The 16330-nt window shown below is 49.9% G+C and overlaps 1 protein-coding gene across 4 annotated transcripts in view; it reads right to left on the bottom strand.

Moving 5' to 3' along the window:
- The window catches only part of PLEKHA4 (pleckstrin homology domain containing A4), a 20040-nt gene extending 3710 nt beyond the window's left edge, over positions 1–16330 (bottom strand). The window contains exons 1-16 of one of the 4 annotated variants that reach the window (XM_037005886.2): positions 15982–16330; positions 14176–14265; positions 13333–13440; positions 11918–11990; positions 11697–11797; positions 11448–11621; positions 10838–11053; positions 10207–10486; positions 9497–9571; positions 8602–8649; positions 8403–8483; positions 8118–8267; positions 7113–7211; positions 5072–5212; positions 4009–4108; positions 3861–3937 (exon numbers count right to left, since the gene is read on the bottom strand). In XM_037005886.2, the coding sequence (XP_036861781.2) occupies positions 3861–3937; positions 4009–4108; positions 5072–5212; positions 7113–7211; positions 8118–8267; positions 8403–8483; positions 8602–8649; positions 9497–9571; positions 10207–10486; positions 10838–11053; positions 11448–11621; positions 11697–11797; positions 11918–11990; positions 13333–13391 (1674 nt within the window). In that variant the 5' untranslated portion in view covers positions 13392–13440; positions 14176–14265; positions 15982–16330. Of the gene's footprint in view, positions 1–3860; positions 3938–4008; positions 4109–5071; positions 5213–7112; positions 7212–8117; positions 8268–8402; positions 8484–8601; positions 8650–9496; positions 9572–10206; positions 10487–10837; positions 11054–11447; positions 11622–11696; positions 11798–11917; positions 11991–13332; positions 13441–14175; positions 14266–14706; positions 15169–15981 lie in introns of those variants that run through there. The other 3 variants (XM_017665627.3, XM_037005885.2, XM_017665626.3) reach the window with 3 other exon arrangements.

Raw genomic sequence — 16330 nt, 5'->3', positions numbered from 1 at the left:
ACTTGTTTTAGACATAGCCCAAACAGGCAGACAACTTTAGCTAACCACCTGCATTGAATACTCCACAAAACTGTCCAACATCTGCAACCAGGGGTTAGATAAACTTGTAGCTATAAAAGACCCAAAGTTGCTGCTGCCCTTGGGAGCTCTCTGACCCAGAGACTCCCCTGCGCACTGCTGAGTTCCCTTGCATCCCTCCCCTTCTGGACAGCGGACCCCAAGGTGTAACCTCTGCAGGGTCTCCCGCCGGGAAGGTCTCCCACGCGCACACCTGCCAAAGTACAGACCTTTAAACAAAGCTCGTGTCTGCTACTGCCACCTCGTGGTCATATCATGTTCCTTGATCCGCTCTGAAATCCCTGGAACTCACTGCCCCACCGGAACCATGGTGCGCTGTGGACCGCTGGGAACCACGTGGTTAGGGTGAGGGAGGAGGAACTCCCTACATCAGCGTTGCTGGGAGCCGCCCCAACAATCCATGTTCTTTACATACACTACCGAGAATTACAAAGTTCCTCTCCTGAGCCCGGACATATATTTCTTTATTCGCTTATACCTTGACTAGGCTCCCCATGGTAACCTAACATAGCACATAAGCACATTCCTTCACTACCTGGCAAGAACCATTAACCCTGTCCTTTGTCCTCTTCCCTGCATTTGGTTGCAGGACCAGGGAGGACGCTGGTTGATAACATCTGTGCTGCAGAGCTGATACCAGACATGGAGTCAACGTGAAGCACACCAGGACCCCTGGGCTATGCCAGGAGGACGGGACAGCACATAACTCCAAGGAGCTTCAAGGCCCCTCCAGTTCTGCCCTAACCCTCACATTCCTTTGCCAATAGCGTGTAACCCGTCCCTTGGCCTGATCAGGTACGGCAGATTTGGGAAGGACCCCCTGCCTTCTCGATGGGCTGCCCGTCTCATGAGGTTTTCTCTGCTTGTTACTCAGAGATTGGCTTACTGTGCATCGTGCTCTCGAATTCAGACTTGGGGGTTGGGTAACACTCCTAGGAAAGGACTCACTGATTGTTTTGTATCCACAATAATAAGTAAGCACCAGAAATGCTTTCCAATGTTTGATCAAGCAGTCGCGTCATCAGGGATGGCCCAGTGTTTCTGAAAATCAGTCAATCAGTAACGGACATGCAGCTTCCACAACTAAAGGTCCACCAATTCCTAAACACCCCTGGCTTAGAAAGAGCACCAATTTCTGAAGTTCCCACTACACAGCGTCAGCTCTCTGCTTTGCTTGGGGAGATTGCATCTTACAAGAAGCCTTGCTTAAGCTAGTAATCAGTTCACCTTTTTGCTGATACAGAGCAGACACTTATCTTGATCACCTCCAGGCTTTCTACATACACAGCTATTCCCTCTGTTGGAAATGCCATTTTAGTTGGCCAAACCGTTTTTTCACTCATCCGGACTCAGTTTACCTATCTACGCTTTAGAAGGCTTGCCAGTGCTCGAGTTTTATCCTGGTCAGATAGACCTGAGGTTTGCATTGTACCTGTTGCCCTCAGACTCCAACATCAGGTCAAATTTGTGGTTGGGCCCTTAACCCCTCCTGCAGGGCCTGGCCTCTAGCAGGCCTCAGGGGATGTAAGCTGAGCAAATAAAAGAATTTGAGATTTCTTCCTGCAGTGACCACACCTCAAAGCTTAGGGGAAAGGGGAGAGGTGGCAGCTCCTTGGCCCTCCTGACACTGCTTGGATTGGTTACCGGCTGATGTCTTAGTAGGATGAGAATGGTCCTGCCAAGTGCATAAACCATACTTGTTCTGCAAGACCCCTTTGCCAGCTTCAACACAGAGGAGAAAAATAGGGGTTGTGATATAGAGGTTCACGACACAGCAAACTGAGCTCAAAAGCGTAGGTCCTTGAAAACAGGGATTGATCTGCAACCCAGCTTTGCAGGGCCTGGCACTCAAGAAGGGTCAGGAGATGTCTGTTGATCTGAACTGAACAACCCTTCAGGTAGGGGATGGGGTTCTGGGGGCCAGAGTTCTGTGCTCCCAAGAAACCCTGTGTTGATGTATGGGTTGATCACTGCCCAAGGGCTGAGCCCTCCACTGATGAAGCCATGCCCTGCTCACCCAGAGGGAAACTTAGTGATAGCGTTAAGGGTTTGACCAACGACCCCTGTCTCCAGATTCCTAGTAGACATCATGAGCATTTACTGCAAGTGAGCGTTCAGGTACTTGGCTTCATTTGTACCTGGATGTACTAAAACTTCTCCTTAGGAATAAAAATAGTGCCTGATACTTAGAATCTATTTTTATTCCCCTGACTCAATCCTTTAGTAGTTTACTGCTGACATTTAAATTGAGATGTTATTTATAACCTTAATCTCACTTTGTATGAATATTCATACATTTTATTGGAGAAATGCTAATGTGTTTGATTAAGGGTGCTGCTCCAGACGCCGCTGGAGGTTTTATGTAATATGTGATATACGCATCACATTACCAGTCTAGGACCTGCAAAATTTTGCATTTTGAATCACGTCTGGTCCCAAGGGCTTTTAATACAGTTTGAAGATCAGTACATGTACAGTCCGACTCCCTCTCAGCATCCCCACTTCTTCTAACCTAGTGGATTATTACCATCTCCCACCTGGACTATCCCAGCCGGCTCCTCTCTGGCCTCAGCGCTTGCTAGACATTCAGTTCCCTGCAGCGCCGACAGAGAGCACCTGTTTCCACCTAGGGCAGCCGGGTTACGCTCCCGCCTGCACCCCACCCACCCCGTCCGGAAATCTCTGTGGTTCCCGGCTCCCCAAAATCAAAGCAGTCCTCACAGTGGACCACGAGGCCCAGCATGATCTGCCCCCATTACCTATCTGTCCTTATCTCCACCCCATCCGCATAGCTCGCTCACTCAGTTCCAGCCTCCCTGACCTTCTAGCTGTTCCACGAGCAGGCCAGGCCAGCTCCTGCCTGGGAATCTTTGCAGAGGCTGTTCCCTTTGCCTGAAAGGCCTTTCACCAGACATCCCCAAGGCTCACTCGCTCACCTCCTTCAAGTATCTGTTCAAACATGATCTTTCGGTGAGGCCTGGCCAGACCAAGCCACTTACAACTGCGCCCCCTTCTCAAAGCAACCCAACCCCCCTACTGTGCTGTTTTTATTTTTTTTAGCATTTATAACACATAAACCGTTACGTACAAGAAATCGAGTATTCATTATCTGCCTCCTCCCACAGAATGTCAAATTCAATAGGGAAGGACCTCTTTTTCCTATCTTGCTCATGACTGTGCCCTTGGCACCTAAACACCTCTGTGCGATAGAACTCTCAGCAATGGTGGGAGTGGCCACTCTCTGCGCTGCACAGCAGGGAAGCCACTGGCCATGTGGCTCCTGAAATGCAGTAAGTACAAGTACATTTTTAATTTTATTTCACTTTAATTCATTTAAATTTAGTAATGACATGTGGCTACTGACTCCATTACTGGACAGTGAAGAAGTTACTTAATAAATATGCATTGAATGAATGATAAGTGAGTGGATGGATAAATGAATGAAGTACTTACTAAATGCAGGCACTATTTTCAAACTTTATGGGCATTCATCTAGTTTGATTCCTCACATCAGCTCTAGGCAGTAGGTGCTGCTATTAGCTCCATTTTGTAGATGAGAAAATAGAGGCAGAGAGAGGTTTAATAACTGACCCAAATTCACACAGCCTAGAAGTGGCAGAGACAAAATTCAATCCCACCACTGCACAAATCGTGCTCTCTCTGCTCTGGAATATAGCCTTTGAACTCCCCTCTCCCAGCTGTTTCCCCAGGAGAAAGGGGTCTATGGTGGTCAGACCAAAGCATTACCAGACGGGCCTGATGAAGCCAAATGGACAGCCTACCTTGTTTCCAGGCTGCGGGGAAGGCGGGTGGAGACCCTCAGGGCTGGAAGCCTGGGAGACCCTTGAAGATCCAAGTCCTGAAAGGGCAGAATGGGACGTGGTGAGACAGGGGACACCTAGCAAGTCCCACCCAGCCCAGGATGCTCACCTGAGCGAAGGCTGGTGAGGTCTCTGTCACCCCCTGGGGGCCGCCCCCAGTCAGTCTCGGGGGACCGGGGTAAGCTCAGTTCCAAAGACTCAGGCAGGCTCTGGAGGGGTCGGGAAAGATTATCAATTCATTATTATTACCATTTTCAAGCCCTTAGCAACTGAGATACAGAATGAGTAGGATTAAGATTGAAAACCAAGAGCCAGACATCCTAGTGTCCAATCTCAGCTCTGCCATTTATTAGCTGTGGGATCTTGGGCAAGTTACTTACCTCTCTAAATCAGATTTCACCTTTTGATGAGGATGGAATCCACCCAAGTAAGGTATTTAGAACAGTATCTGGCACATGACAAGGTATTATAGGAGCAAAGTTTTATAATTATGCATCTGGTGCCGTGCTAAGCACTTTATCTGCATACCTGAATTAACTCTTGAATTCCCTCAATAAAGTACAGGAAGCTATTATTATCCCCACTTTACATAGGGGAAAACTGAGGCTCAGAGAATGAGGCCAACGACTGTTATCACACAGACAGCAAAGCTGGGATCTAAACACCCAGTCTGCCGGTCGGGACAAAGAGCAGCTCTAACCTACCAATGATGGTGGCGGCTCTTGCTTCCTGAGGGCCTGCTGTGTCAGGCACTTGTGAGTCACAGTTTCTCCTTACAGAACCCTACAGGGTGGGGGTTGTGACCAGCAGTGTGGTGAATGTTTACTACATGTCTGTCTGGGAGAAAGAGCCCTGGTTTGTAGTGTTCGCCAATTTCTGTGGTGAAAATATTCCCCACCAGGGTCAATTTCAGGCTACCAACATGAGGCCATTGAATGTGGACTTGAGAAGAAATGCACACACTTGGCTCTTGCGAGGTGTTGGGTGCTGACTCCAGCAAACCACAGGACTGTGAACAATATAACAAATAAGGAAACAAAGGCTTCAGAGCTTAGGATACTTGCCTGAGGCTGGTTAGCTGATCAAGGGAGGGAGAGAGTGTGGTGATGGGTTGGGCCAGGGGTGGAGGGGACAGAAAGCTGGGGGTGAGGAGAGACGCATGTGAGTCTCACCTCTCTCTCCGAGGACTCCTCGCCCTGCAGTGCCACAGATGGGGAGTCTGGCTCAGTGTGAGGGGGTGGTTTCTGGGGGCCTCCCAGACCTGCCAGTGTGTCTTCCATCATCCATAGCTGCTGCTGAGCAGATGCTCTATCCTGGGGGGAAAAAAGGAATTTGTCATTCAAAGGTGGGAAAATGCAAGTAGGGTTAAAGTTAATAAATCACAGAAGGGGACTGAAATCATCTGGGCTATAGGTAGGGAGTCATAAATGGACTATGTATGCATACAGAGGCTATGTTTGCGGACAGATGTGGATTATCCCAGTGACCCACCATTGATCACAAACACTGTCTTTTCTGTACTGCTCTGCAGTGTCACCTCTGTCATGAAAAGGTGACCATATAAATAAATGTGAGTCTGTTTCTGAATACCCTATTCCATTCCTCTGGTCCATCTGACTAACCAGTGTCAATACTGCACTGTCATTGATTAGAGCTTTACAGTCACACTTAACATCCAGTTGTGTTAGCGCTCCAGTTTTGTTCTTGAAGGCCGCCTTGGCTACTGTTAGCCTTTTGCACTTCCAGATACTTCAGACTTCCAGAGTCAGCTTGTCCATCTCCACATAGAAACCTTCTGAATTTGCATTGGAATTGCAGATCCTCACAGGGGAAATCAATCTGGGGAGCCTACATCTTCACAGTATTATAGCTTTCCTATCCATGAACATGGTATATCTCTCCATCTGTACAGGTCTCTGATTTCTCTCAATAATATTCTGTGGTTTTCAGAGTAGATCTTTGGGATATCTTTCAATAAGTTTCTTCCTATTTAATTTTTTAATGTTAATTACAAACACTGCTGTTCATAAATATTTATTTTCTAATTGTTTGGTACTGACATACAGGAAAACAATGGATTTCTGTATATTATCCTTGCACCCAGTGACCTTGCGGAATTTGCTTATCCTAATAAGTTTATCTGGAGATTATTTTGGGTTTTCTTCACATATACAATCATGTTACCTGTAAATAAAAACAACGTTACTTCTTCCCTGGTCCTCATACTTCTGATTTATTTCTCAGATTCACTTGTACAGTCTAGGACCCCTGCTACAATGTTGACTACAACTGGTAATAACAGACATCCTTGTCTTAGTCTGGATATCAGGAGTAAAGATTTCAATATTTCACTGCCAACTACGTTTGCTGCAAGTTTGTTATAGGTGTCTTATCAGATTAAGGAAGTTCCCCCCTACTCCCACTTTGCTGAGAACTTTTGTCATGAGTGGATGTTAAATTTTATCAAACGTTTTTTCCACATTTATTAAGATGATCATGTTTTTCTCCTTTATTTTGTTAATTATAATGAAATACACGAAGCAATTTTCAAGTGTTAAATTCACTTTGCATTCCTGTAATAAACCTAATCTGATTCTGATGTATTCTTTTCATACATTGCCGGTGCTGGGTGATATGTAACACCAATAGGGGTGGGGATTAGAGTTGAGAGGTGGATTTTAGGAAGAAGTGGGAGGAGTTAGCAATGAACAGGGTGTGGTTTAAATCTGTGAGTATACATTTAATGCAAGAAGACAGTGTTTTTAACGAATGATTTGTGATCTAGAAACTCTATTGCTAGGCTTAGAATGAAGTGGGTCTGAGGCTAAGCAAAGGGGCTTATATCGGGAGTGGGGGACTGGATTTAGACCTGGAAACTCCAGAGGACAAATTAACACCAAAAGTCAGGATGCAGAATGCAAGAAATGAACGTGAGGATGGGGACAGGGCTGAGGAGTGGAGTTTTGACAAGGAGGACAGGGCTTCAAAATAAGAGGAGAGATTTAGAACCAGAAAGGAGAGTGGTTCTGAACCCAAGTAGGTCTTAAAATTAAGAGCATGGTCTGAACTACGATGAGAAATTTAAAAAGAAAGGCTGGAGGGGAGGAATTGGGGATCAAGTAGGAGGACCTTTGATCCTGCAGGAGGGCCTTAAAGGGTTTCCAGGTGAACTTGGAGTGGAGGATGGGGGCTGGGGCCTGGGCAGGGATGTACCTGGGGGGACCCGAGGTGCAGCAGGTACTCAAGGGTCTCCCTCAATGTGCCCAGCTCCTGCTCCAGGCTGCTGTATGTGTCCCAAACCCGCTCTCGATCCTCAGGTACCAAAAAGGGGGAGACACAGGGTTAGCATGCACATGTACCAGATCTTTCCCCACTCTATTTTCCCAGCTCTAGAGGAAGAAGGGAGTCCTGGGGTCAGGGTGTATATGGACTACCATTCCCAGTGGCCTCCTTGCCTGGACTACTGGGAACCTCGGAGTCTATATGGAACCTGCCATTCCAATGAGCTGCTAAGGTAGACAAATAACAGCTTTCCCTGAATCCTCTGGTTTAATTCTGCACTCTCCAAGGGAGACAGAGTCTAAAGATCTAATGAATTCTTGGGACAGACAAGACCACAACCCAATGTACCCCTGAGCAACAGAACAACCTTGCTAGTACCACTAGTAGTAGTAATAAAAATAATAATAGCAGTTAAAGTTTATTAGGCACTTACCAGGTGCTAGGCACTGCTCTTAGCTCTCATTTAATTCTTGTGAGGTAGGTACTACTGATGTCTCCATCTTACAGATAATAATTATAGCTAATAAATATGACTAGGTACCTAGGTGTTAAATATTCATTGACATATATTTATGAAAACTTCACAATGACCCTATGAAGTAGATACTATTTTTATCATTTCCAGTTTACAAAAGAGCCATCTGAGTCTCAGAGGGGTTAAGTAGCTTTTCTAAGGTAACACAGTTACTATGAGTAGAAGCGGAAATTCAAAGCTAGGAAGTCTATATCAAATTTACCCTCTAAAACCACTAAATTAACTTCTGCTATTTCTTGGCTGTTTGCCCCTCACCCTTTGGGACTGTCAAGATCACTGGTTTAAAATTTTGAGATGGAGCAATTTTCAAGAACTACCTTCCCATGAGCCTTTGGAGGCAGGTTCCCTTCAGTAACAAGGTGTAGAGTCCCGAGAGCGCATGCCCCTTCCCAGATGCTCACCTGGGTCAGGTGACAAAGAGCGGCCCTCACACTGACCAGTCGGTCCTGCAGGAGGCGCTGGCGCCCCCAAGCCCTCCCAGGAGCTGCAGCCTCCCTGGTTGTTTGGCCCAGCTGCTGCCTGGTCAACTCCAGGGCTGCTTCTAGCTGTTCCTGCACCAAGAGGGAAGGTAGGTAGACTTTTGAAGCCACTCCTAGCCCCAGGGGGGAAGAATGGCATGCCAGGGATCAGGAAAGACTAAGGGCAGGTAGAGAGGCAAGATGTCCCTCCATCCCAGAGCTCCATACCTTCTCCTCCTGCCTCTGGTCTATCTCCTCCTGTAGCCTCCTCAGGAGCCGGTCCTGCCCACACAACTTGGTCAACAGAGTCTGGAGAAAGGAGAACAGGGGCTATTTATGGCCCAGATCTGGCTCTTCTCCCTGCCATTTATAGCATTCTCTCCCCATCTCTGGGAACTCAGCAGGGATTGTACCGGAGAGAACTTACATCTGTCTCTGAGCTTTGGTGGAAGGTTGAGTCCAGCGGGGGACCCGGCTAAGGAGGAGAAAAGCCAGGAGTCATATGGACAGACAGGTCCACATTGTGGCTCAACACTGAGCCAAGCTCTGCTTCTACTGATAGACATTCTTGTCCTTATCAGCTTCGTTCCAAGCTTTAGCAAACCTTAATAGACCAATTGTCACATTCTTGCCTTTAGGAAGATCCAATGGACTCTGTTACTAAAAGCTGTAGCAAATATCATAAATAGTGGAGAAAATGTAGACATTTCCTTTACAGCTGAGAATAAAATAAAGATGCTCACTACCACTGCTACAATTTAACACAGTATAAGAGATCTTGACAATGCTATAGGAAAAGAAAAAGGAAACAAAAAGGTGTATAGATAGGGATGGGGAAAGGTAAAATCATCATTATTTGGAGGTGATATGCTCATCTACGGAGAAAAAACAACAGAATCAGACAATGATTAGAACAGATAAGAGAATTCAGAAAAGATGCCAGATGCAAGATGGAGCCACAAACATTGACAGTGTATCTCTATACCATTAATAACTAGAAAATAACATTTTCAAAAAAGAAAATAACATTCAAATAGGTTCACAAACTATCAGGAATTTAGGAGTTACCTTAACTAAGAGCACACAAGATCTTTACAGAAAAGCTTTAAAATTCAAATAAAAGACCTAGATGATGAATAAATGGAAAGATATTCTATATATATGCTACCCAGTTGCAGCAGCCCTAGGAAGCTAACAGAAGCACTGGGACCTTGAAATTCCAGTCTTCTCTAGGCACACTAGTCCAGGAGGGGATATTCTCTATAACAAAGAAAGCGAGGGAGGGGGACCCTAGAAGATTTTGGGTGCCCCAGGATGCCTACCAATAAAACCATGGAAGCCTGGGTCCCAGGAGCTCTTGGGGGGAGCTGGAGATACGTAGAGGAGCCAGATGGGGCCTGGGAGGAATATCAAAATAGAAATGTTTACACATTGGCATGTAACCCAAATTAGACTGGGAGTATCTGGAACTGAAGTGCCTTAGGAGACTCTTTGAGGTTTAGAGCTGGGCCCCCACAGCTTCATCAACTACCTGCTCTCCAGCTATGTGCCACTATGGGAATACAGAGAATGATAATAAATGGGCAAGTCTGGCAAACTAGCGCAAGGCCAATAGAAGTTACAATCCACCAACACTCTCACATTTGTGGTTAGCTGTGGATATTCTGGGCTACAACCCGATGATGCTCAGAGAAAACAGCAGGTGACTGACTAATTTGTTAAGATAAACTGAAGGGGCAAGGCAGAGCAATCCACACGACCTATCATGGTGTTGTCTTGGAGGATGGTATTTTAGACTACAATCCCCATAATGCATAGTGGCCAGAGACCTGCCCAAAAGGACAGCCATGAGGACTGATGGGAAATAAAGTCCATTCTTTATTTCTCCTCACTTTCATCTGAACCCAGCTGATCTTACTGAACTATAATTCTCATGATACTCAGGAAGCAATGGCCTAGAGACCAGCCAGAAAGACAGCCCATATGGCCATATGGGAGATGTAGTCCCCCTCCCCATCACCGATCTGTTCACCTGTGTTGTTCTGGCCTCCTGACTCCAGTTCTGGGGACTCCTGGGGGGCCTTCCTCCCCCAGCCTCCGAAGAGGGTCCTCGGCGAGGAGTAGGGGGTCGGGAGAGGGCCTGGCGCTGATGGCCCCAATCCAGGGGAGGCCGGACATCAATGCGACTTAGCGGGGTATGGGGTCTGGCAGGGGGTGCTGTATCACCTGAGGGAGTGGGTCTGCGTGCAGGAGCAGAACGGGGCCGGGGGAGGCTCAGAGGGGAGGGAGAACGGGAGAGGGGTGTGAACAGGCTGTGGGGAGGAGAGAATCAGGTAACTGAGTCAACTAGAGCCCCCTCACCCCATTACCCTCCAAGTTAGCCTTAATGATGGGCCTCCCTTTAGTGTCACACTGTCCCTCTAGAGTAGAACCCTTCTCTATTGGCCAGACGCTGAATGAATTCCCCCTTTGTGGACTCTCCTTCTTAGGACTCCTTCCCCACAGGTTTTGACCCCATCAGAACCCCAGCAACTCCAACACAATTGCAGGAGAGTGCACTAGGCACACCCCCAGTCAGTTCCAGTCCCCTCCTTTCTCTTAGGCTTTCCCTGAAGCTCAGCCCTAAAGAACCTCCTCCCCCCAGACTCCCTTTTCCAACTCACTCTGGGCTCCTAGTTCTCCGAATCCGGTGTCCAGACTGGAGGTCAGCTGTGGGGCTGGGGCTGAGCAGCCCAGGTCGGCCGCGACCCCTGGAGAGCCGAGCCACCTCCGGTGATTCTGAGCTGTGCTTCTCATCCCCTCTGTTCACCTCCGGGGGCCCGCCAGGGCCGCCAGGGCCCTCCCCAGGCTGGGGACGTGCGGGTGACCTGGGTCGCCCACTAAGGAGCAGGCACAGAAAAAGGTATCACTCCTTTGAACCTCGTAACAGCCCTTATTTCCATTTCACAGATGAGGGATGAGGACACAGGGACCTACACAGAGGGGGGAGGTAGGGCACTATAAATCATTGCCCCCATTTAGTAGATGCGGAAACGAAGGCCCGGAGTGTGGCCAGTGCAGGACTCCAAGGCCCTTCCAGGTGGCTGCACCCAGTGCCCAGACTGTGAGCCTCTAGCCTGAAACTTGGGGCCCACCAGGACAGAGGCCCCTGGAGTCCTAGCTAGGAGACCAGACATTAGACTTCGAAGGCCTCAAGGGGTGGAGTTGGGGATGATTAGAAGGACCCAGATCAACAGGTACAGAGTCAGGGGCGTGGCCTGGACGTTTACTCACCAATCGTCCCCCTCCGCGCGGGAGGCCCGGCCCAGGGCCCGTAGCCAGCCCCGCAGGTCCTCTAACGTATCGGCAGCCAGAACGTAGGTCCTCATTCCCGGGTGCTCCGCCTGCGGGGGGGGAGAGCTGGGCATCCGGACTCTTGGGCCCTCTAAAAAGGAGGATGCCACAGACCTAGGCAAGTGCTTTAACTCCAGTAATGGGGACTCGCTTAGACCCTTAGTGCCCATGGCGCCTGAACGGACTCACGGTGAAGGTGAACCGCCGCCCTCGGGGGACTCCTGGCCCATCTGGTCTGACACTGTAGCTGGGGAGCAAGACGCTGCCCAGGACGCTCTCCTCGCGGCTGTCTACAAGGAGGGTTTAGGGTCCCGGATCACACGGGGATCTGGAGACAGAGAGGCTACAGGGCCGGGAGGGTGGGGATGGGGGATGGGGCCCACCCACCCCGTGCCAGCCTGGGCACTGACCCTTGTAATAGAAGAGGCAGTGGCCAGAGAGGACAAACCAGCGTCGTTTCCAGAGCCGGAGCCCGGAGCTGTCCTGGGGACAGAGTGGGAGGAAAGGCCTGAGAGGAAAACGGTGATGGGGACAGGGACACTTGGGGACAGAAACCCAGAGGGAGGGGAGGAGCAGAGGCACATGGACTAGACAGAGCACTGGAAGAGAGCGCTGTGGTTGAGCCGACAGAGATTCTGGACACGGTTGGACCTGAGTTGGACTCCGAGTACCACCATTTTCAAACTATTCCCTTAGATAAGGCATTTCCAGGCTAGGACCCTCTCTCAGTTGTCAATTGGGGATTGAGAAATTATAGGAAGATTAGAAACAGATACTGCACTACACACGGGCAGGGTTTTATATAGGAAGACTTGGTCTGAGTATTCTGGAACCTGAGACACAGAGAGGCCGGGGAGGTGGCACTGAGCCATAATCTGAATCCTGCATCTCCCCAACACTTCAGCCACAACTACTCCATCTCCAACCCTGTGCTTCTCTCTTCTTCAATCTGTTCCAACAGAAGACAGCATGGTCTTTTAAACTTATAAGTCAGATCAAGGGAGTCTCCTGCTCAAAACAGAGCTTTAAGTCGCACTTAGAGTACATCTCAAAGTCCTTACTCTAGTGTACTGGCCTGCAGGGAATCTCAAACTTGGGCGTGCCGAAGAATCACCAGGAGGGTTCATTAAAATACAGTTCTTGGGTCCCACCTCCAGGGTTCCAGGGTCAGTAGATCTAGGATGGGAGCAGGCAGTGTGCATTTCCAGCAAGTTCCCAGGCAATGCTGGTGCTGCTGGCTCAGGACCCCACTTTGAGAACCACCTCCCTGCCATCCTTCCTGTCTCCCCGCTGGCTGGCTCCAGATGCCAAGCTCTGGCCTGCGGCAGGGCCTTTTGCTTTCAGATTTGCTCTGCTCCCCAGATTTTAACATGAGGGGCTCCTTCTTGTCATTTAGTTCTCAGCTCGAATGTCATCTCAGAGACCAACAGTCAGACGTAGCTCCCATCCCTCAGTCACTTTCAGCACATCCTTGTTATTTCTTCACAGCACTTCCTACAAACTGAAATCATCAAGTCCATTTACTTACATACTAATTTATTATCCATCCCACCCCACACCCATTTTAAATGTACTATAGATACTTGTTTGTCTGATTTGTATGGTATGTGGCCCAGGGCTTGGCACATAGGAAATGCTCAGGAAGTGGTCACTGAATGAATGAATGATGAATGGATAGCTGCATGAAGCAATGCCAGAATAAGGGGAGAAGCAATGATTTAAAAAATACAGACATATTGGGAGTCTCAGAAGGAAACAAACAGTGGACAGGGCATAGCCTCCAGTGTCACTCCGAGCGAACTCTCCCTTGTGTTGCTCACTCCACCTGCTTATGAAGCCAGCCTCGTATGTGCACGGGGAGGTTAGGATCCCTTCTGAGTGCATTGCTCCTCTTCCCGAAGGCGTGCACCTTGCTTACCGCCCTGGTGGGCCTCTGAGGAGAGAAGAAGGTAGTATGTGAACGGGGCCTCGGGATGGCTTGGGGAGTGACATCCCTTAGCAGCCATGTTCAGGGTGGAGAGATGGCTCCATATCCTTCCATCCCCATAGAGCGCCCTCTCCAGGCACACAGGTGTCTCAGGCATCCCTAGCCAGATTCCCGCAGGATGCCCTTCAATGGGGGTGGTGCCGACCAAAGTCAGGATCGCATCTGTGGATTCCAAACTTGGGGAACCGGAGATGAGTGAAGAGAATGGCAGAGGGGCAAAGACTTTGGCTGGGGTGATGACTCAGTACACAAGTTATCTGAGGCCTTATTGTTTGAGAAAGGTCTTTCCTTACTGAATTTCAGAACCAGGTAGATCTGCTGGCTAGAGAGGACCATTCTCTCAGTTCTAATGAAGATGAGCCACCGCTTCTGAGTTCCATGGGGAGAAACCTCCTGGCTGGGGAGCGGCCTTATTCTTGCAACCAGAGTCAAGTGGGGCTGCTACTCTGGCTTCGAATTAGGAAAATAAGGGGGCTGAGGACAGCTGGGAGTGTCTCTGAATTCCTAGCTGCGGCCAGTGGGCAATCTGGGACCTTACTAGGCCTGCCAGACCCCGTTGCTAAGGATCCTTGTTCTTAACAATGAGAGTCCCTGGGGTGGCGCTGAAGCCAGGACTAGGAAATGAGATGGGGCAGCCCAGAGCCCTGCCCTCCTCCCCCAGCTCCACCAAGAAGCTCAGACCTTGGTGTTCAGGCTGCTGAACGAGGAGATTGTAGAGGCGCTGCTGGCCAGGCTGAGGCTGCTCCGAGGTCTGCCCTCCTCCATCAAAGGCTTGGGGAAAAAAAGAAAGGGGCTGTGTGCTGTCTCTGCAGCTGACCCAGCTCGGGACAGAGATGGGGTCAGGGGCTCGCAGGTCGGAGGCGGCTGAGGAGAAAGAGCCTGTTGTTTGGGGAACCAGGGGGCTGCGGGAGGCCCTGGTCCGGGAAAGCATACCAAGAGCAATGCCAAGAGAGGTGGGCGGCACTGGCAGCTGCGGGGAGGGGGCAGCTGTCTGGAGCCCAAGACAGAGAATAGGGCCCCCTTTATTCTGGCCCCCTGCACGCTGGCCAGGAATTTGACCCTCTCTGCTTAGGGACGTCCATTCCCTGTCTCTTTCTCGCTGCCCCCAGCTACCTGGCTCCTGCCCTCCCACACACACCCAAGCCATCCCTGCTGAGCCCAGGCACAGGAATGCAAGCCCTGCAGCCCTCCCAGCCCAGCCAGGAAACTTACCGGCTCTGGGGTCCCAGGAACAGGGGCAGGAGGGCAGTGCGGGAGCCTCTCTGCCTGTTGTGATCCTCAGTCCCCTTCTCACCTGCTCACTCACACTTTCTGTCTCTCGTCTCTCTGGTCTCTCCTCTTTCTTGTAGACTGTCTCTGTCTCCAGTTTCACCTCCTGTCTCTCTTTAATCTCTATCTCTTCCAGTCTCTCTGTCACTCATTCTCTCCCCCCGCCCCCCAATCACTTTCTCTTCCAGTGTATCTGTTTCTGCCCAAATCTTCTTCTCTCTCCGACTCACAGTCTCTCAAGTCTCCAGCTCGTTCCCTCCCTCTCACTCAATCCTTTCCTCTTCCTCTCTCTCTATGGCCCTCATGTCGGCTGCTTCTTCTCTCTTTCAGATTCTCCTCACTTTCTCTCTTCCTCTCCCAGTTTCTCTTTCCTCTCTGCTGGTCGGCCAGCCGCCCACGCTGCTGTCTCCCCTTCCAATCCCGGCCGACCCCGCCCCTCCTGGCCTCCCCATCACAGCCTGACCCCTGGCTCAGCGGCCCCCACTGCAGGGTGGAGGGGCTGGGGGCCCCTGACCCCTGGGTCCCATAAGGGCTGAGGCTGAGATTCCTAAATGAAGGGGCAGGCCTGGACTCCGGGGCCCCAGTGGGCTGGTCATGGTCAGGGGCCTGGATCATTGGCACCCTGAAAGGAGATAGCTTGGATCTTAGAAGGGGTGAGGGCTCAGACTTCTGGGTACCTGGGAAGGTGTAAGCTAGGGGTCAGGACTCCTGAGTTGTGAATGAAGCCACGAGTCAGGAAATGTGGCTTTGAGTGGATGGGTCCAGGTCCTCCAGGAAGCTCGGGGTGGCCCTGGATTCCTGGATTCTGGCTAGGACAGGGTCAAGTGGCCAGGCTCAGATCTCCACCTCAGATCCAGGTAAGAATTCTGTTCTAGACTGAGGATGACCTCCTCAAGAGAGTGACATGCTTCGTAGGTATCTTATGAACCAAACTGCAGAAGTTGGGGGGCAGGAAATTGGGACTGTATCCCTGAGCCTGGAATTTATGGCAGAAGACAAGATCCGCACGCACAGCCATAATTTCAGTTTGTGTAAGCAGAGCTTTTGTGTGAGTTTGAAGCAGGTAAAATCCAGGTGCGGAGCCTTGTGCCTTAGACTGGGAAGGGATCTGAGCTTTTGGTTTGGTATCCACTCCCACCTTGTTGAGCACCCACTATGTGTCAGGCAGTGAGAAGATAGCAGGGAGCAAAACAAAGTGTTTGCCTTCAGGGTGCTTACATTCTTGTCCTCTTTTGCGATGAATCTAGACTCCGCTGGGCCAATCTTGGGCAAGTGACATCATTCCCAAGCCTCAGTTTCCTCATCTGTGAAATGGAAACAACACTTTCCGGCACCGCGGAGGAAAACAACCAGAGGTGAAGATGGGAGGCGCTGGACTGAAGCCTGCCGGCTAAACTGGGGTGGGAAGTTGTTTTCTTGCGAAAAGAGTTGGGCCAGACTCCTCGCTGCTTAAGCCGGCCACACGTTTGATTGACAGAGAACTTTTCTCGGGGCGTGGCCACAGGAAGCGCCGCCGTGACGCCACAGGGCCCTGACCCCGCGAGAATTCCCAGCTTATTTTTCCTTC

Source organism: Manis javanica, chromosome 17 (genome assembly GCF_040802235.1).
Source record: "Manis javanica isolate MJ-LG chromosome 17, MJ_LKY, whole genome shotgun sequence".
In the NCBI taxonomy this organism is placed as follows: Eukaryota; Metazoa; Chordata; class Mammalia; order Pholidota; family Manidae; genus Manis; species Manis javanica.
Note: the sequence above shows the minus strand (reverse complement) of the source record. Positions and strands in the feature narration are given on the sequence as shown.